An 18,163-nucleotide genomic window follows, 5' to 3' on the forward strand; every position below is an offset into this window, starting at 1 on the left:
CAGGCTTCTCCCCTAGTGTGACGAGCACAGACTGTGTGTGCTCTGAGACTTTGGCCCTTGCTGGAGTAGAGAACAGACACCTGCCTCTTTGCCTCCTGTCCTTGCCATGTGTCTGCTCACCCTCTGAAACCACCTTTTGCACTCTCAGCACTTGATACCCAGCCCTGGAGAATGGGAGAGACTTGAGGCTAGCCCCTGGGGATGTGGCAGCTGGGCCTTGGTGTGCCATCCGTGCTAACCTCAAGGACCTCAGACCTGGCTTAGGGTAGGCAGATGCAAGAGATTGTGTTCCAGCCCTGCTCAGCCATTCCGAGGGGGCAGGGGTGAGGGTCACTGCTCTAGACCCCTGGAGGATAAGCTTTGGTCAAGGTGGGCCAGGGGTAGTTAGGATGACGGAGAGTGCCAGAGCAACTATAGAGAGAGCTGGCAAGTGGGGGAGGGATTGGCGGATGTCCTTGGAGACTGTGGGGCATTGCTGGGTCTGTGTGCACAGAGCTGGGCATGCACTGTGTGCGCAGAATCTGCAGGAGGTGTGGCTGCTCTGTAGGTTAGCATGTGCCTCATTCTACGTGGGTGGGTTTGAGAGAAATACGTGGTCTGCATGTGTCAGCCCATCGGCCGCAACCAACCTGCCTGTGTGTTCCAGTCTTTATCTGGATGTCTTGAGTTTCTTAGCCACCCTGAGTGTGTACATGTGCATACATATCCCTGGAGCAGGCCTGGGCCACCCTTTCCTAAAATCCAACCTCCCTGGGTCCCTGAAAGGCCCAGGGACTACTAAGAGCATGGCGGGACGAGGCCCGAGGGTACACAGGGGTGGGAGGCACCAGTGTGTGCAAAGGGCCCAGCCCTGCTGCTCTTCTGAGCGAGTCCCAACAGCAGGCAGACAGGTGGGGCTCACCTGACAGGTTCCAGAAGCCAGGGGCAATGAGGCGGAGTCCAGCAATGACTTAGGGTGGCAACAGGCAACAGCCCCCGTCACACACGCAGACAGAGGCGGTCCTGCCGGGCTTTCCTTCCTGCTAGCAGCCAACCCCGGGTCCAGACCATGGAGCTTGCCGGCGGCTGAGGGAGCCAGGTGGGCAAGCATGTTGGGAGGCCTCGCAGCCCAAGGTATGGCCGGCCCCCTGCGGGGTCGGGTGGAGGAACTGAAGCGGCCCTGGTGGCGGGAGAGCTCGCCCCTGGTGCTGCAGCACAGTGAGGCTGCGCGTCTAGCAGCTGACGCCCTCCTGGAGCGGGGCGAGGCAGCCTACCTGCGAGTCATTTCTGAGGAGCGGGAACTGCCCTTCCTGAGCGCCCTGGATGTGGACTACATGACCAGCCATGTGCGCGCCGGCCCGGAGCTTGGCGAGGCCCATGGGCCAGAGGCCTCGGGTCCTGACCGCCTCAGCCTGCTCTCTGAAGCCACCTCAGGCACTTACTTCCCCATGGCTTCCGACGTGGACCCGCCAGACCTGGACCTGGGATGGCCCGAGGTGCCGCAGGCCACAGGCTTCAGCCCCACCCAAGCCGTGGTCCACTTCCAGCGGGACAAGGCCAAGAACATCAAGGACTTGCTGCGTTTCCTCTTCAGCCAAGCTCGCACAGTAAGGACCTCCTCTCTTCTTCCGTCCCACAGGGAGGGAAAGGGACCAGCCCAGGGCTATACAGCCCGCCTGAGACACCACTTTCCCAGGGTATGGTTGGTTGTATATTTCACTTCCCTCGTAGCCTCTTGGCCCGCAAGAGCCATAGGGATAAAAGGGCATGTGTGGAGGGGACACCATGTGTATCCTTAGGGTGCAACTGAAGCGCATCCCGCAGGCAAGGCTCCCAGTGCACCTTTCCTAGCAGTGGGTCCAGGTCTCCAAAGGCCTTACAATCTCCATGCCACCTCGGAGGACATCTGAGCCACCTGCTGATGTCCAAAACTCATGGATTAGGAAAGGAGTCTCTGAGTGCAAGCCCAGCCTTGTTTGTTGGCCCCTGTTCCCCTCTGCTGCTTCTCATCTCACACCCTTGCACTGTGTCAGCTGGGCCTGAAGCAGAGGAGGGCTGTGATTGCTGGGGTAAGGAGCCAGGAGGTGTGGAGCTTGCTGGGCTCAGGGGCCAGATGTGGAAGGAGTGAGCAGGGATGGTGATACCCGGGCAGTGGTGGGGCTCGGGCCACATACCAGCATAACATCACTCCCAGAACCCTGGCCTCTGGCCAGGAAGACTGGGGAATGGACACGATGACCCCAGGCAGGGCTCAAGGGTGGGCCTAGCTCCTATAGCAGAAAGCAGGAGCTGAGATCCCAGCGGTACCTTGCAGCCTCCCTGGCAAGCCTGCCTGTGCCCCAGGCAGGGGTGTGCCAAGCCTGATTGGCATCGAGGATAGTGTTATTAGTGAGGCTGTTGCTATTGTCATCACCCTGCCCCTTTGATCTTGTTAGCCTGTCCTTGTTCCCTCAATTCCGGGCCAGGCCTGTGGTATGGACTGGGGCATCCCCCAGTGCTATGCCTCCTTGCCCCCACCAAGTCCCCTCCACTCCTGAGCTGGGAGTCAGGCTTCCACTCTGGGCTGTCCATCCCAAGGGACTCCTGTCCCTGCGGTCCATGTCCTCATTGGTGAAGAAGACAGCTGGAAAGGAGTGTTTATTGGGCTTCTGTTGTATGTCGACCATGTCCATGTTGTGTTGTCCAGGCGTATGGCATGTGGCTGTCATTACCTCCATTTAACAGAGGAGGAAGTTGAGGCCCCTGGAGGTGGAGTGACTTGCCTAAGGCTCTGTCACTAGGAAGTGGCAGAGTCTGAATTTGAACCCGGTTTTGTTCAGTCATAGAGCCAGAACCCCGGGCTCCATAGCTGAGCTCTGTGCAGAGCTGCTCCTCAGGCCTTCCAGGAGAGGAGAGTCCCCCAGCAGATGCCTGGGGCCGGAGGGGCTGCTTGAGCATGGAGGTGCCAGGGGGTCCCAGGGACCTCTTGAAGGGGTAGGTCACAAGCCCAGCTCTCAATGGCACAGAAAACTTGTTTCCTCATAGCATAGATTATGAGTCAGGGTGGGCCTGACCAAGCGTTGGAGCCAGTGGGGGAAGAATGTGAGGTGCAAGCCTGGCAGTTGGGACCAGGTCCTGCCCATGACAGCTGACCCCATCTGGGCTTCAGTGCAGAGCAGGGCTTTGATGGACAGACAGCTCTGTCAGTCTGATGACACACATGGCATCCACAGAGAGATGCGTACAGTATGAGACTTTCCAACAATTTTGAGTCAAGTGCAGGCACTGTGTAAAGCCCTTCAAGTTCAGATACTCTTGAGGGCTCTGGCCTCCAACTCAGGCCCTCTTACTGGGACTCTAACTTTTGTCTGGCTAGGCTGGATGTGGGCAGTACCGTGAACAGGACTAAGCCCTTCCCACCCCCTCCTTCAGGTGGTGGCCGTGGTGATGGACGTGTTCACTGACATGGAGCTACTCTGTGACCTCATGGAGGCCTCAAGCCGGCGTGGCGTCCCTGTCTACCTCCTCCTGGCCCAGGAGCACCTGAGGCACTTCTTGGAGATGTGCTACAAGATGGAACTCAACGGGGGGCACCTACCGGTCAGTGAGAACCTGCTGGGTGACCAGTGGTACAGTGGGAGTGGGGCATAGTTGGGGCTTGATATCTACACTCAAGGTCAGTCCTCAACCTGTCACTTCCCTTTGGTCCAGAACATGCGTGTGCGGAGCATGTGTGGGGACACATATTGCAGCAAGGCGGGCCGCCGCTTCACTGGGCAGGCCCTGGAGAAGTTCATCATCATCGACTGTGAGCAGGTGGTGGTGGGCAGCTACAGGTGAGCAGGTGGGATGAAAGGGAGGCTGGTAGGGGCAACTGGAATCTGGCAGTTTGGGCTTAGCCTCTATTTAGCCATCTATCCCTTCCAGCAAGCCCTGAGCGTCGGTTAAGTGCTAGGTGTGGTGCAGAGCTCCCCCTAGTGGAAAGATTCCTTTAATGTTCTTGGCACAGAATGACTAGCACATTAGAATGTGAGGGACTTCAGAGACCCTCTTTTCTGAGACCCAGGACGGGTGATCTTGTGCCCAGATCCCATGATCAGGGCTAGAATGAGCACACACTTGGGAGCGGGGGCCCTGTGCCATGTTGTGAGCCCTTTGGGCGGGGGGGGTGACTTGTTGCTCCCGTGTTCAGGTGCATTCCCCAAATTGTGTATTCCGCTGAGCCCCAGGGCCCAGCGCTTTGCCTCCTGACCAGACATCTCTGTCCTCAGCTTCACCTGGCTCTGCAGCCAGGCACACACCAGCATGGTGCTGCAGCTGCGGGGCCGCATTGTGGAGGACTTTGACCGGGAGTTCCGCTGTCTGTACGCAGAGTCCCAGCCTGTGGAGGGGTTCTGCAGCGGTGAGGACCCGCTGTCGCCCCCGATGCCTCTTACTCCGGCTGTGGCACCAACCTTCAGACCTGGTGTGCCCAGCCCCACCTGCTCCTCACCATCCAGTACTAGCCTCAGCAGCATCAAGCACTCGCCTCTCGTGGGCCACACCTCCTACCTGGCTCTACCAGGAGGCCGTGGCTGCAGTGATAACGATGGGATGGGGTCCTCATCGCCAGGCCCTGCCCGTCGCGAAGCCAGTGGCCAATCCACCCTGCAACGCCAGCTCTCAGACCCTAACCATGACTCTTCCACTGGGCCCTTCAGGGCCAACCTAGGCAAGATAGGGGCATCTCCATGGTCCCAGTCCTCCCCTGCCCTCAACCTCAGTGGTGTCAGCCCTTTGGCGCTGACAGTAGGATCACCTCTGCTCCCTCGCACTCGCCCCCGCCCCCTCTTCCACTTTCCCAGGGGTATCCCAGCTCTGTCTCGGCTCCCAGAAAATGGGATTCTTGGAAGCCAGGAGCCTAGCCCTCTGCGAGGCCCTCGGGGACCTGGCATGGGCCTGGAGACAGTGGAGGAGAAAAGGGTTTGTCTGAGCCGGAGTCATGGCCAGCTGGACCTGCTTGTCCCCTTCTCTAGAGCCCGAGAAGTGGGAGGCCCCGACCCTGCAGTCACCCCTAACTCGGGGTCCCTTCAGCCTGCTGACCACGCCCCACAGGACAGGAAGTTGTCCTCAAGCCAGAGCTACAGCAACCTGGATCTCCTGTCTCAAGCCCAGGGTTCTGGGGACGCCTTTGAGTCAGGTTCCCTCAGACTTGGTGATCAGGCCCCAGAGGACAGGAAGCCAGCCCCAAGCCAGAGCCATGGTCACTTGGACCTCCTGGCACAGTACCCTAAGGCCCAGGACCCCCGAGTGCCCCCTGAAGCTAACTCCTCAGCCAGGACTGGGAAACAGGGTCCAGATGAGCGACGGCAGACCCTGGGTCATAGCCAGCTGGACCTCATTACCAAGTTTGGTCCATTCCGGAGCGAGGGACCTGGACCCAGCACTCTTCCAGGACCGAGCCCTGGTTGTGTGGCTGGGGGAGGCCCTGCAGATCAGAAGCGGCTGACCTTGGGCCACAGCAAGCTGGACCTCATCACCAGGTATCACCAGTTCCAGAGTGCCAGGCACGGACCCGAACCTAGCCTCCCTGGGGGTCCCATGGGAGGCCACTGCAATGGTAGTAGCCACGACCTGCTTGAAGACGAGAAGCGGCTGACCTTGGGCCACAGCAAACTGGACCTCATCACCAAGTACAATAAGTCCAAGTTCAAGCTGCTGCGAAGTCGCTTTGAGTCCTAGGCTTGCTTCTCGCTGGGACTGATTTCTGCTCTAATTATGGGGACTCTGGACTTTGGGGGATGGGGAGACTTGAGGCAGAGGCCACCAGGCCGAGTCAGATGGCAGGGAGTGTCTAGAAGTCCAGGTTACGTATACCTGGCCCAGGATCCTTGCTGCCTCACACTCAGAGAACTGGATCTCACAGTGACCTAATGCCTACTGCATGCAACTATGCTGGGCCCTTCATACCCTTGACTTCCCCTTCATCCTCACAACATCCCACAAGGCAGATCTTTCGTGGGGATATAATTATGAGATAATAGGTATTATTCCTCCTTTCCATAAGTGTGGGATCTGAGGCCAGAGAGCTTGGATGACTTCCTTGCAGACAGGTCCAAGCCTGGGAGGGAAGGGGGACCTCTGCCAGACCTGTCTCTGGCTTTAAAGAGAGTGCTTTTCACACAGACGTGACACACATCAGCCACAGTTCACAAGTCCCCAAGCACTGAAAATAGCAGACATTGCAAACACTATACAGTACACCCAGCACAGACAGGGTCCACGGGCTCAGAGGCACACAGCAGGAGACAAACACTCAGGTATTCCATCTGTGCCATTTGACTAAATGGGGGGCTACACAAAGCTGATGCTTTCAGTCCTCACTGTAGACACCCTTAAGATCCAGAGACCAAGGATATGCACAGAATGCAACACACACACATACATCTGGTATTTCTTTGAATCTAAGTTGGATTCCCAGCTTTGCTGGATCTGCCATTGGTCTGATAAATAAATGATCCTGTGACCCAAGGCATAGGAATTAAGTGCATAAAGAAACCAAGGCAGAGCTGAGTGATAGAGGGAGCTGGAGAAGAGTCAGCCATGAGGAGGTGGCGTGGTCAGGAGGACGTAGAGGGGACTGCCTTTGGGGCAGGCCTTGAAGGACGGCAGGTTTGGGACAGACGGAGGAGGGAATGAGAGGAATTCTGGGTAGAGGGAACTGAAAGTTGCCCGAGAGAGGACAGAGAAGGTGGATCTGAAGTGAGCTTGGGAGAATGAGAGCCCGTGGGTTCCTCTTCCCAGATGTCTTACAGCACAGTCTGAGATGGGCTGTGGATCCCTTTCCTGGGCTCACGCCCTGCCTGCAGGACAGTACACACAATTCAGACTAATAAAAGCAGATATGGCTATGCCCCAGAAGCAGCCTGGTGCAACCTGAGGAGTTCCAGGATCTGGGGAAAACGGTGGGCTGGGGTCAGGCCACTGACAGGGTGCCTGGAGAGTAAGGGGAGGATGGTGGGAGGAGAGCTTGAGACAAGGGGTTCCAGAACACCCCTACACACACACACACCCAAGGCTTCAGTGTGACATTCTGAGAGGTTCTGGGGCTTTTATGGCATCTACAGAGTGTGGGCCAAGCACTCCAGTCCAGGCAGAGTAGGCAGGGCCTTTGACCCACACGGTTAAGCTGGACACAGAGGGCGTGGCCTGATGACTCTGTGGCTAAAGTCCTCGCTTTGCACATGCCAGGATCCCATGTGGGTGTTGGTTCATGTCCCAGCTTCTCCACTTCTCTGTGGCCTGGGAAAGCAGTGTTGGACGGCTCAAAGCCTTGGGACCCTGCACCCGCGTGGAAGACCTGGAGGAGACTCCAGCCTCCTAGCTTCGAATCAGCTCAGCTTCGGTGGTTGTGGTCACTTGGGGAGTGAACCAGCGGATGGTTATGGATATTTCCCTGTCTCTCCTTCTCTTGTAAATCTGCCTTTTCAATAAAAATAAATAAATCTAAACAAAGCAAAACAGAGCACCTGGGCACCGAAGTGGGCTACAGGCCAGAATCCACCTTGGACGCATGTCAGCGCAGCTCCCACGCCAGCCTCGGGTCCTCAACTCTGGCGGCCTCTTCTGCCTCTTTCCCCTCCTGGGAAGTCTCAACTCTCCTTCCTCTGCTCTTCAAGGCCCCGTGGGAGTCCGGATTTCGGTCAGTTTGCCCAAACCGGCCCTTCTTCCTTTGGTAAACAGCATCTTGTGGGGCTATCCCCTCTTCTGGCTCTCCCTCACGCTTCACTTCCCGAGAACTCCCAAAATGCGGAATGAATGCACGACAGCTAGCGGGCGAGGGGCGTGGTCAGTGCGGTGACCTGTGACCATAGAGTCCTTGCGGGCGTTGGAGCTAGAGCGGCCCCATGCGTGGGCTGGGCGGGCCACGTTCTTCCGGAAGCCTTCCCGGGGCCGAGGCGGAAACGGAAGGCAGCTTAGGAGCTAGAGGGATCAGATCCCGCGTGTGGAGACCTCTGTGACCGGGTGAGCGGGTGTAAAGGGGACCTAGAAGAGTCGGCCGGCTCTGCGCTGCCTGTGGCGAGTGCGGTGGGCGCTGCAGGTGGGGCTCGCGCTGGCGGCGAGTCCCGAGGGGATAGGGGCGGGGTAGGATCCGCTGTCTCTGAACTCGGACCCCACGGTCCTCCTCAGGCCTCATGGCGGTCCGGGCGTCGTTCGAGAACAACTGTGAAATCGGCTGCTTTGCTAAACTGACCAATACCTACTGCCTGGTGGCCATTGGCGGGTCGGAAAACTTCTACAGGTGCGGCGGGAGCCCTCGGGGGGCCGGCGGGGTGTGTGTGGTGGGGGACCGTGACCAGCGAGCCCCTGTCCCTACAGCGTGTTCGAGGGCGAGCTCGCGGATACCATCCCCGTGGTGCACGCGTCCATCGCCGGCTGTCGCATCATCGGGCGCATGTGTGTGGGTAAGGCAGGGGCGGGCGGGCGAGTGGCTTGCTGTCCACGCTCCTGCGTCCTCTCGCTCCCTTGGCGGGGCTGGGCGTGACCTCGGCGGACTTCTGTTTGTTGTCTGTGGGAACTAGACAGTGTGGAGGCGCCTGGGGACCCTAAGTGACAGCCGAACCAGGACGGCAGCCATCCTGGTTATAATAACAGCCACAGGTGCTTCTCTTCCTGGTCTCCTTCCTCCCTCACCAAGACTTGGGGGTGAGGAGTCGGAGGAGGAAGCGGAGAGGACAACGCCTGGGTGACTCACCGAGCTCCAGGCCTAGTCCGCCTGTGCATGGCAGGTGATTCCCACCCCGTCCCTGCCCTACCACCACGGGCGGGTTGCTACCTCCTGCCTCCCGCCCAGCCTCCCCTGGCTGTCTTTCACAAATTGTCTCTGGCTGCATTTAACCCTATTGGGCCACCCCTTTGACTGGCCTCCCCTCGCTCATCTCACCTGACCCCAGACGTTGGTCCTTCAAGCCGGGCCTGCGTTCAGTTCCTGCCATCCCTTGTTTCTGAGTCTCCTTCAGTGGAGTTCTTGGAGAAGTGTCTCTCTCTGTCTAATCTAAGCATTTGTTGATTCGGTGACAACACCCTGATCTCTAGCCATTCTCTCAGGGCTTGAAGTGAGTTCCCACAGAACACCGCCTTCGGTCCGGCCTGTAATGCTTTTCCAGTGGCTCAGAGTTAAGAATCTGAGCAGTGTGGCCCTGCAGGGTAGAGGGAAAGTTTAGCAATGGTTGTCAAAGCGAGTCTGTAGTTTTCTTCTTACCATTTTGGGTAAGTCTGTCACAGTACATTCGTCCTTCCTGTTCTCTTGGTCGTTTGCAGTTTGGTCTATCAGGAATAGTGTAGCTGTGTTTCAGTGAGCGTAAGTGCTATATGTGCTTTCTCTGGATCTAGAATACCCAGCAGTGGCATGGCAGAGCCGCTGGTTGTGCAGCTAGGCTGTGTAGTAGGTGGCATAGTGGTGATTATACTCCTGTCAGAGTACGAGAAAGTCTCACTCCATGCCTGTGTGCTTGCTGACACTTGTTTCTGAAACACGTTTAAAATGTCATTCTCATAGGGCTGTGCTGTTAGTTGAATTTTAATTTTAGGTAGCTAAATTTACAGCTGATGCCAAGAACCATTCCTGTTACTCCTGCTCCCTCTGGCTGATGATAGTGAAGCGGACAAGGTTCCTTGGCCAAAGTCCCTGAGCCATCTCCAGGCTGCCCCTGTGATCCTTTGCTCCGGTCCCCTGCAGCTGTTTGGATTGATGGATTGGAGGCCTGGCGTCTGGACCTGAATCTGGGAAGGCTGGGAAGGGCAGGGCTGGGTTGTATCCTCTACTCCCAGGAGCCGTCTTGTGCATTCATGTCCGTTTATGCCCCACTCTCTGATTTGGGTCTCTCCAGGGAACAGACACGGTCTCCTGGTGCCCAACAACACCACTGACCAGGAGCTGCAACACATTCGCAACTGCCTACCAGACTCTGTGCAGATCCGGCGGGTAGAGGAGCGGCTCTCGGCTTTGGGCAATGTTACCACCTGCAATGACTACGTGGCCTTGGTTCACCCAGACCTGGACAGGGTGAGGCAGCTGAGCTTGGCCCAAGGGTTACATACAGGACAGTCCTAGCCTGTGGCTAGGTTTTTTTTTTTTTTTAATTTATGTTATTTTTATTGGAAAGTCAGATATACAGAGAGGAGGAGAGACACAGAGAAAGATCTCCCATCTGTTGATTGACTCCTCAAGTGGCCGCAACAAAGCTGGAGCTGAGCTGATCCGAAGCCAAGAGCCTGGAGCCTCCTCTGAGTCTCCCACATGGGTGTAGGATCCCAAGGCTCTGAACCGTCCTCTACTGCTTTCTCGGACCACAATCAGGGAGCTGGATGGGAAGCGGGGCTGCCGGGATTAGAACCAGTGCCTATATGGGATCCTGGCATGTGCAAGGCGAGAACTTCAACTGCTAGGCTACCACGCCTGCCCACCAGTGGCTAGCACTTATACTTGGCCGACAAGCAGGGTTTGAGAGTGTCACTATGATTTCTTTGTCTAGATGGACTCTTGGTAGTTAAGGCATTCTTTGGGAGAGTGATAATAGAAGGTTTTCATGGTGTGGTCAATGTCTCACAGAAGCTGAGGAGGACATGAACGGATCTTTCAGGCCTAGGGGGGATGAACACATCCAGAGCTGAAGCCTGGGCCAGGACAGAGGTTTCACATGTGACGTCTTTAACTGTGGGTTCGAGGGAAAAGGATGACGTGAAGACCGGCCTCTGGCTGTTGTTGAAGGCATGCATGGATACTGGGAGCTCCAGTGCTGGCCTAGACCCTGCTCTCAGCTGTGTCCGCTCCTTTATCACAGTGAGGTTTTCGTGTGCAGTGACCTAGCGGTGAAGTGAGGGTCTAGGGAAGCCGGGCCCTGGGCAGTTGTGTCATGCAGTCCCTGGTTCTCTGGCCCTTTGCATAGTCCTTTTGGTTGACAGGAGACGGAAGAAATCCTGGCAGATGTGCTCAAGGTGGAAGTCTTCAGACAGACAGTGGCTGACCAGGTGCTAGTAGGAAGCTACTGTGTCTTCAGCAATCAAGGGGGGTTGGTGCACCCCAAGACGTCCATTGAGGACCAGGATGAGCTGTCCTCATTGCTTCAGGTGCCACTGGTGGTAAGCTTGCCCGTCCCCTGACCCTGGTCTCTTGGTCAGTTGAGACCCTTTGCTCAGTGCCTGGGAGTCTGGTTTCTGACCTGCAGCAGTTTGGGATCCTGACTGCAGGGCAGAAGCAAGGCTTGGGGCCTGTCATCATGAGGGGGGGAGACTTTGGCTCTGGATGCCGTAATCCACACTGTGTCCTTCCCTTGGCAGGCAGGCACTGTGAACCGGGGCAGTGAGGTGGTAGCTGCTGGCATGGTGGTGAATGACTGGTGTGCCTTCTGTGGCCTGGACACCACCAGCACAGAGCTGTCGGTGGTGGAGAGCGTCTTCAAGCTGAACGAGGCCCAGCCCAGCACCCTGGCCACCAGCATGCGGGACTCCCTTATTGACAGGTGTCTAAGGCTTTTCCTCTTTTTGTCCAGGACAGTGAGCTTATGTTGCCTTCAGGTAGGGCGGGAAGGTGTCACCTAGAACGAGAACCACCTTGCGCTGTCCTGGTAGATTCTTGAGTGGGATAGTGTGTCTGCACACTGTTGAGCAGCCCCAAGTACAGGCAGCGGGTGTTTCCTCCACTCTGAAGACTCAGTGTGGTGCCACTGTGTTGGCAAACCTTTCCTGTGAGTTTATTTGATCAGTGACTACAGGAGAGAGCGAAGGTCTTCCAATCGCTGGTTCATTCCCCAAATGGCCACAACTGCCACAGCTGAGCCAATCCAAAGCTGGGGCCTCTTCCAAATCTCCCACGTGGGTGCAGAATCCCAAGGCTTTGGGCCATCTTCCACTGCTTTCACAGGTCATTAAGGAAAGAACTGGATTGTAAGTGGAGCAGCCAGTACGTGAACGGATGCCCATGTGGATGCTGCTGGTGGAGGATTAGTTCTCTGCCACTGCGCTGGCTCAGTGACTACTACAGTTTGCAGTTTGTATTTGCCTGTTCCGAGCCAACAGGCCAGAGAGACAACGGTTGAGGAGAGACTGGATACCTAAGGAAGCTCTTGGACTGGTTGGAGATGGATGGCTATGGCATCAAAATCATAATCTGGATATTTTTGTGATTTATTTTATTGCTATTATTAATAAGACATGACAATTACTGAGAAGAGAGTTTTAATTTCTTTTTATTGGAAAGGCAATACAAATCTTTATAAAGAAGGGGACAGAAAGAGCTTCCCCAAATGGCTGTAACAGCCAGAGCTGAACCAATTCGAAGCCAGGTCTCCCATGTGAGTGCAGGATTCCAGGGACTTGAGCCATCTTCTGGTTTCCCAGGTCATTAAACAGGGAGCTGGGTGGGAAGTGGAGCAGCTGGGACTTGAACCAGTGCCCATTTGGGATGCCAGCACTTGGAGGCAGAGGATTAGCCAGTTGAATACTGCCCCCCCCACCCCGTGTATGTGAGAGAGGGAGAGATTTATTTTTTTAAGATTCATTTTTATTAAGCAGATTTACAGAGAAAAGGAGACAGAAAGATCTCCCATCCACTGGTTCACTCCCTGAGAGAGAGATTTAAAAAAAAAAAAAAAGACACTTGCAGGGCTATGACTGGAGATTGTGAGGTATGAAGCTTCAGAGTCTCTTCTGGTGTAACAGCAAGTACTCAATAGTTCAGCCTCCTCTCTCATCGCTGTTGAAGATCCTTCTCTGGACGTATCACACCCAGTTTGCACAGGAACCTTCATTAGGCTAGAAATTCCCAAGTTGAGCAAGTGCCAAGTAGCACTTACATTCTCCCTCCTTCATCCTCTGATTTACCTGATGTTCAAAGCTCCACATCAATGGAGGATAATCTGGTATGTTAGTTCTACATCAGGCCTCTGATTGCAGATTGAAGGGATCTTACTTCCCAAATGGCCACTATGGCCAGGGCAACCCTGAGCTCCCTCTGGTCTCTTGTATGGTGGCAAGGGCTGTAGCGGTGACCCTGGCCTGTGCAGCTACATCATTGAAAGAAAGAGGTAGTGGAAACCAAGAGAGCAGCCTCCCTCCCCTGCCTTGGTTTGTTGGGCCCTTGAACCCTCAACATGAAAGTGGCAGATTAAACACTGTTCTCCAGTTTGGGAATCATCTGCACAGTGATTGCCAGGAACAGTGCTTTTATTTCATCCACCCCATTCAGTTGTCTGCCTTCCTGTGGTGGTCATGCCTGTTTAGCTTAGTAAGCAGTAAGGAGGGAGAGCGGAGTTCAGCCTGGGTCCTGCCCGAGGCATGGGGCTTGGCCTTGTCTTTTCCTTACCGAGCTTACCCTAAAGTTTGATGGCTTAAGTCTGAATAGTTGGGGAAATTGGCCCACTTGAGTGGGAAAAGTTACTTCTGGCCTTTTTGACCACTGAGAGTTGTAACTTGGACCATAGGTCATGGGATGCTGTCAGACCTGCACCCTGGGTGGGGCTGTGAACAGGCTCTGAAGGGCTGAGAGTCAGAACAGAGGTGAGGTGCCTGCTGTGAAACAGCTCCTGACGGTGCTAACTCTCTTTCCAGCCTTACCTGAGTCATCCTCCATGCCGTGCAGTGGACTTTGGCTCCCTCTCCGCGACCCACCTAGCGTGTCCTGGATACTGGCAGGGAGGTGGCAGGTGTTCCCGTGGGTGCCCAGCCCAGCTCTGTTCCTGCAAACCTGCTGCGTCCTGCTGCTGGCAGGGCCTCTGGCTCCGGGTTGAAGCTCAACTCTCCTGTGCCATCGCATTAAAGGGCATTTGTCTCCAGCTGGTCTGATTGTCATGTGTGGGGACTCGAGCCTGTGTGCAGACCCTCCCCCTGCCGGTCCAGGGTTCTGGGAAGATCGGGTGGGATGGACACACACATACTCCGTACACACAGGCACGTGTGCACTCTTACTCTGGCTGTCCCTCTGTCTGTCCTGCTTAGGATGGGGCTTCACCCTGTGACAGCAAACACCCTTTCGTCGACCCGGGGGCGTGGGCGCTCAGCCTCAGTGTGGTTTTAGCGGATGAAGGCTGGTGGCCTAGCTGCCGGGTCCATCATGTTAGAGGTTGGATGGGTATGGGGCTCCGGACACGCCCTGGTGCCCCGGCCTGGGCTGTGGGCGGAGCCTCGTCCTGCAGGGTGGGATCCTTCGGTCACATTCTTCGGGCCCCCCCCCCCCCCCCGGCGACTGAGGGCGGGGCCGGTGACGTCAGGACGCCGGCTCCTCCCGACGACGCCCGAGGTAGCTGTACTGGAGGCTCCGCTGCGTAAGGTGAGGTGGAGGGCGGCCTGGGCTCCGGGTGCCATGGTTGGGGGAGCAGGGGGTTGCCGCTGCTCTAAGGCTGAAATGCTTCTCTTCCTGCAGACCATGGGGGCTGAGCTGAGCGGTGTCCAGGGTGCCCCGGAGCCGGCGCAGCCCCAGCCCACAGCGCAAACGGGCCCGGAGCAGCCCGCGCCCCAGCCGCAGCTCGGACCTTGGGGGCCGCTGGATGACGTGCGTTTCCTTATCGTCTGCACCTCCTGGTACTGACGGCTGCTGGCCGGAAGATGCCGCCCGCAGCCTCACTCTCCCTGTACTTGACTTTCGGGACCTGGCTCCCACCCCCAGTGTTTCAAAAGGTTGCAGGGGACTTGAAGGCCCAACAGGGCTGTCTGGGACAGGAACTGCCTCAAACCCTGAATGAGTGCACCTTCCAACCTGCACCCATACCCGGCTCAGACCTGCGTGCTCACCCCACCCCAGTGCTCCAATTGTGCGGGGCCCAGGGCAGCTTTTCCTGTGCGCAACATTGGCAGGTTCGGCCTCCTGGTAGTCCTGGGTGCGACACCAGGACAACCGCTCACCGAGGGGGGGTGTTCCATCTGCTGGCCTGACAGGTGAGCTGCAGCAAGCAGCACCTTGTTCTCCCAGAAGGCCACCCTTGGAACCTTGCATGTGTCCCCACACCCCAAGGAAAACGACATGATTCTGTATTTGTTTTATTTAGAAATGTTTTAAAAAACATTATACAAAGGCTGATCAGTTTAAAATGTGACCGACACTGAAATGCAGTGGCATTCCCCAGGCTGAAGGGAAGCTGGGCTCTGGGGCCCCTCTGCCTGGCTGCCCTGTCCTGGGTGATGGACACACAGAAGACCATAGGCAGGAAAATCCAGGGTTGGAAGCCTCCAGGCTGAGCCCTCTCCAGGCCTCATGGCTCTGCACCCCTTCCCCCAACATGTGCAGCCATGGCCTCCTACCTTCATCTCTCGCGCTTTCTCAGCTGGCCTAGGTAGTACCAGGGGCCATTGGGGAGCCCAAGGGCGCCTAGAGCGTTCCAGAAGTGAGAGCACCAACCTGAGGAGTGGACAGGGACGAGGGAGGCCAGGAAAAGACGGACAGAGGAGAGAAACCTCTGCTCCTCCCAGACCTTGGGTGGGTTGGAGGATGGAAACAGGTCCCAGCCATCCTGGAGTGGCCGGGGCAAGTTGCAGAACCCTTCTGAGGGCGCGGTGCACAGGGAGAGCTGCCCTTGGCCTTTCAGGGCCCCACGAGTTTGATGAGAGTGGACAGTGTAAGCTAATAAAGTGCTTTGCAAAGTATAAAACACCATACAAACCTATGGGTCACTAATATCTCCACAGTTGTTGCCCGCCTGCCCCAGGGAGCCTGCCCTTGGCTAAAATAAAAAAACAGGATGACGATGACAGGGGACACAGTGGACCCACAGTGCCTCTGAGGAGATTTTTTTCTCAAGACAGTTCCCAGGGCTGCCCATGCTACAGGGTAAGCCAACCCAAATCCTAGAGACCACAGGGTTGGGGCAGGGTCTGTGCAGGCCCTGGCAGGTGAGACCCTGCCCCAACCCTGCAGATGGCCCGGCACCTCTTGGTGGCTTTGGCAGAGAGCCGGGGACACCACCAAGCCCACTGGCCTTGCCTGGAACTCCTCAGTGGCAGGCAGGCAGGACTGCCTCCCTCTGCCAGACTGCAACAAGGCAAGCCGAGTCCCAGGGACTCCCACCAGAGGGCAAGGGTGAGCCAAAGAAGGTCAAAAAAGAAGGCCCCTAAGTGGGGAGCCACTACCAGGTGGGGGGCCCTCTTCCTAAGAGCAGTGTGGGAAGAGGGCCCCATGAACTGGGTGGCGAGGGCTCCCAAGGGCTATGAACACTGCTTCTGGGCTGAGAGTGAGTCGCTGCCTGCTTGTGGCCAGGATTCTGGGTGCTAAGCACCACGGAGGCTGTCCTGGATCCCTAAGCCCTGAAGACACAAGTGGCAGGCTGGAGCAGGGCTGTGATGGGAAATGGGACAGGGACAATGGGCAGGGAGGGAAGGACAGCCACAAACTCGGATTGGCATCTAGAAATAGGGTCAGTTTCTGTCCTAGCTCCTGGGCCTTAGGGGCAGGGCCCTGACTGCTGGGTGTCTGGGTTCCTCAGCAGCACCTTGGGTCATACTGCTTTTAGGGGAAGGCTGCCACGCTGGCCTTGTCACCAAGACAGTCACCTCTTCACTTACCTAGAGCCTCAAGCAGCCTTTGCAAAATGGGACTTTAAATAGTAGTGACAGGACATTGAAATACGACGTGAGACCCAGCTGGGCCACAGCCCCGCTGCAGGCAGCACATAACATGACCCTCAATCCTGGGTCTAGGGGGACACCCTGACAGGTGGAGCAGGTTTCCTGAGGGATCTGCCGTCTGCCAGCAGGGGAAACCCAGGCTTATCCACTGTCTCAGCAGCAGGAGTCGTGTAGCCTTGGAGGGCAGTATGGGGTGGTATGGGGGACATCTGACCAGCAGGTGTTGGCAAAAGGGGATTGGGATGGGTAGCATCTCCCAGATGGGGGATGAGAGCTAGTGCTGGCTTCCCACAGAGGGTGCTAGGTCCAGCCAGGAAGGGAGCTGTGGTGCCTCCTGGACACCACAGGAGGCAATGACCACAGGGGCTCCTCCTGGCATGGTCCCTGCTTCCTGAGGGGGCCTGGCCTGTCCCCTCAGAATAGAGGGTAGTATATCCAGGATGGAAAGCCCACCCTGGGGCCAGCCCCTCATCACTGCCAACCCCACACTCAAGCCTAGGCCAGTGCACCCATCACTCCAGCTATACGACCCCAATGGGTTGTGGCCAGAGCTGCCCCTCAGATCTTGGTGAGGAAGGGCCTGGATGGCCAGACCTGGTGGACAGACAGGGCTCCGGGCTGCTCAGACCCATTCCTGGACTGGCCGCTTATAGTAGGTGACAGGCTGAGGGCCTGCCTTGTTCTTGAACTGGAAGATGGTATAGACCAGCACCAGGATACAGAGCGACAGGATGCAGGGGATGACCACAGCCACGGCGTTCACGGAGCCTGGCACGTCATTGATGGTTACCATGATGTCCACGTCATCCTGGGGCAGCCGCCGCTCCTTCCGCCGCTCCACCTCCTTCTGGTTGCAGCCCATCCAGTCACGTAGGATGTTGCGTGGGTAGCCTGGCTCCACGCTCAGTTTCTGGTTGTCAAATTTCCAGTAGTCCCGGCCTTTGTAGAAGTAGGTATAATCTGCAGAAATATGGCCCAGCATCACCACTCCCAAGTACTTGCTGTGCATTTGCCCTGGGCCCAGGAGGGGGTGCAGGGTGGAGTAAATGATGCAGCTGCACAGGCACCCCCCCTTTTATCTCCAAGGTTCTGGGAACACACTGAGGCACTTGAAGCATAACTGGGACATGTTTCAGGACCCTCAGCCTGGGGATGTAGCTGTCACATTGTGCACAATGGGCCTCCAGGCCTTTTGGGTCAAATCAAGCCCCCAGTTCAAAGGTTTACTGCTGAGAACTGGGCTCAGAAGCCCAGGCCATGGCACCACAAGCTTTGTCTTCAGGGGTGTTTTTGGCACAGTGACCCTTCTCAGGGGGCTGGGAAGGAAGGAGGCAGGCAGGCTGGGCCAGTTCCCTCCTTGGGCAGCTACTGCAGGCTCCCGGCAACAGCCTTAACAGCACTACCAGCCCACAGCACAGCAGCTGGCCCAGACTCGCCTTACTGGCTAATTCTCCACCCTGGCTGGGATCTCATTGGTCAAAGTCCTTAATGTCACCTGTCTCTGAGACTCCCCCGAAAAGGGAGGCCACATGTGTAGCCAACACACAGGCACACAGGACACTCAACAAACAGCAGCACTGCCTTCCCAGAGAGCCCTTCTCTAGTGGTCCTC

At 56.8% G+C, this 18,163-nt stretch overlaps 4 protein-coding genes across 7 annotated transcripts in view; 3 read left to right on the top strand and 1 right to left on the bottom strand.

Annotated features, from left to right (window-relative positions):
* The first annotated feature begins 643 nt into the window (after positions 1 to 643).
* Positions 644 to 6,980, top strand: FAM83C (family with sequence similarity 83 member C). The gene is made up of 4 exons (XM_004585757.4): positions 644 to 1,586; positions 3,391 to 3,558; positions 3,670 to 3,794; positions 4,230 to 6,980. Exons 1-4 carry the CDS (start codon positions 1,089 to 1,091, stop codon positions 5,677 to 5,679), a joined length of 2,241 nt encoding a protein of 746 aa, XP_004585814.2. The 5' UTR covers positions 644 to 1,088; the 3' UTR covers positions 5,680 to 6,980.
* An 847-nt stretch (positions 6,981 to 7,827) lies between these two features.
* EIF6 (eukaryotic translation initiation factor 6) lies at positions 7,828 to 13,778 on the top strand. Of its 3 annotated transcripts, none has more exons than XM_012927193.2 (7): positions 7,828 to 7,962; positions 8,128 to 8,239; positions 8,317 to 8,402; positions 9,828 to 10,003; positions 10,903 to 11,079; positions 11,278 to 11,459; positions 13,546 to 13,778. In XM_012927193.2, the coding sequence occupies exons 2-7, from the start codon at positions 8,133 to 8,135 to the stop codon at positions 13,553 to 13,555; spliced, it is 738 nt and encodes a 245-aa protein (XP_012782647.1). In that variant the 5' UTR covers positions 7,828 to 7,962; positions 8,128 to 8,132; the 3' UTR covers positions 13,556 to 13,778. The 3 variants fall into 3 exon arrangements, with proteins under 3 accessions (XP_012782647.1, XP_004585813.1, XP_058535579.1); XM_004585756.3 differs by having other exon boundaries at positions 7,882 to 8,038; XM_058679596.1 differs by having other exon boundaries at positions 7,882 to 8,025.
* Positions 13,779 to 13,995: 217 nt separating this feature from the next.
* MMP24OS (MMP24 opposite strand) lies at positions 13,996 to 14,623 on the top strand. Of its 2 annotated transcripts, none has more exons than XM_058679402.1 (2): positions 13,996 to 14,263; positions 14,357 to 14,623. In XM_058679402.1, the coding sequence occupies exons 1-2, from the start codon at positions 14,015 to 14,017 to the stop codon at positions 14,519 to 14,521; spliced, it is 414 nt and encodes a 137-aa protein (XP_058535385.1). In that variant the 5' UTR covers positions 13,996 to 14,014; the 3' UTR covers positions 14,522 to 14,623. The 2 variants fall into 2 exon arrangements, with proteins under 2 accessions (XP_058535385.1, XP_058535386.1); XM_058679403.1 differs by having other exon boundaries at positions 14,246 to 14,263; positions 14,333 to 14,623.
* Positions 14,624 to 16,241: 1,618 nt separating this feature from the next.
* The window catches only part of MMP24 (matrix metallopeptidase 24), a 41,220-nt gene continuing 39,298 nt past the window's right edge, over positions 16,242 to 18,163 (bottom strand). Inside the window, exon 9 of the mRNA XM_004586031.4 lies at positions 16,242 to 17,511. Coding sequence (XP_004586088.2) covers positions 17,174 to 17,511 — 338 coding nt within the window. The 3' untranslated portion in view covers positions 16,242 to 17,173. The remainder of the gene's footprint in view (positions 17,512 to 18,163) is intronic.

This window comes from Ochotona princeps, chromosome 22 (assembly GCF_030435755.1).
Source record: "Ochotona princeps isolate mOchPri1 chromosome 22, mOchPri1.hap1, whole genome shotgun sequence".
In the NCBI taxonomy this organism is placed as follows: domain Eukaryota; kingdom Metazoa; phylum Chordata; class Mammalia; order Lagomorpha; family Ochotonidae; genus Ochotona; species Ochotona princeps.

Bases quoted from the DNA above. Each gene is read 5' to 3' on its own strand.
- EIF6 (XM_012927193.2), top strand. From the start codon at position 8,133: ATGGCGGTCCGGGCGTCGTTCGAGAACAACTGTGAAATCGGCTGCTTT. The intron at 10,004-10,902 runs GTGAGGCAGCTG...TTTGGTTGACAG, and splicing joins TTCACCCAGACCTGGACAGG to GAGACGGAAGAAATCCTGGC. The intron at 11,080-11,277 runs GTAAGCTTGCCC...TTCCCTTGGCAG, and splicing joins TGCTTCAGGTGCCACTGGTG to GCAGGCACTGTGAACCGGGG.
- FAM83C (XM_004585757.4), top strand. From the start codon at position 1,089: ATGTTGGGAGGCCTCGCAGCCCAAGGTATGGCCGGCCCCCTGCGGGGT. The intron at 1,587-3,390 runs GTAAGGACCTCC...CCCCTCCTTCAG, and splicing joins TCTTCAGCCAAGCTCGCACA to GTGGTGGCCGTGGTGATGGA. The intron at 3,559-3,669 runs GTCAGTGAGAAC...CCTTTGGTCCAG, and splicing joins TCAACGGGGGGCACCTACCG to AACATGCGTGTGCGGAGCAT.
- MMP24OS (XM_058679402.1), top strand. From the start codon at position 14,015: ATGAAGGCTGGTGGCCTAGCTGCCGGGTCCATCATGTTAGAGGTTGGA. The intron at 14,264-14,356 runs GTGAGGTGGAGG...CTCTTCCTGCAG, and splicing joins TGGAGGCTCCGCTGCGTAAG to ACCATGGGGGCTGAGCTGAG.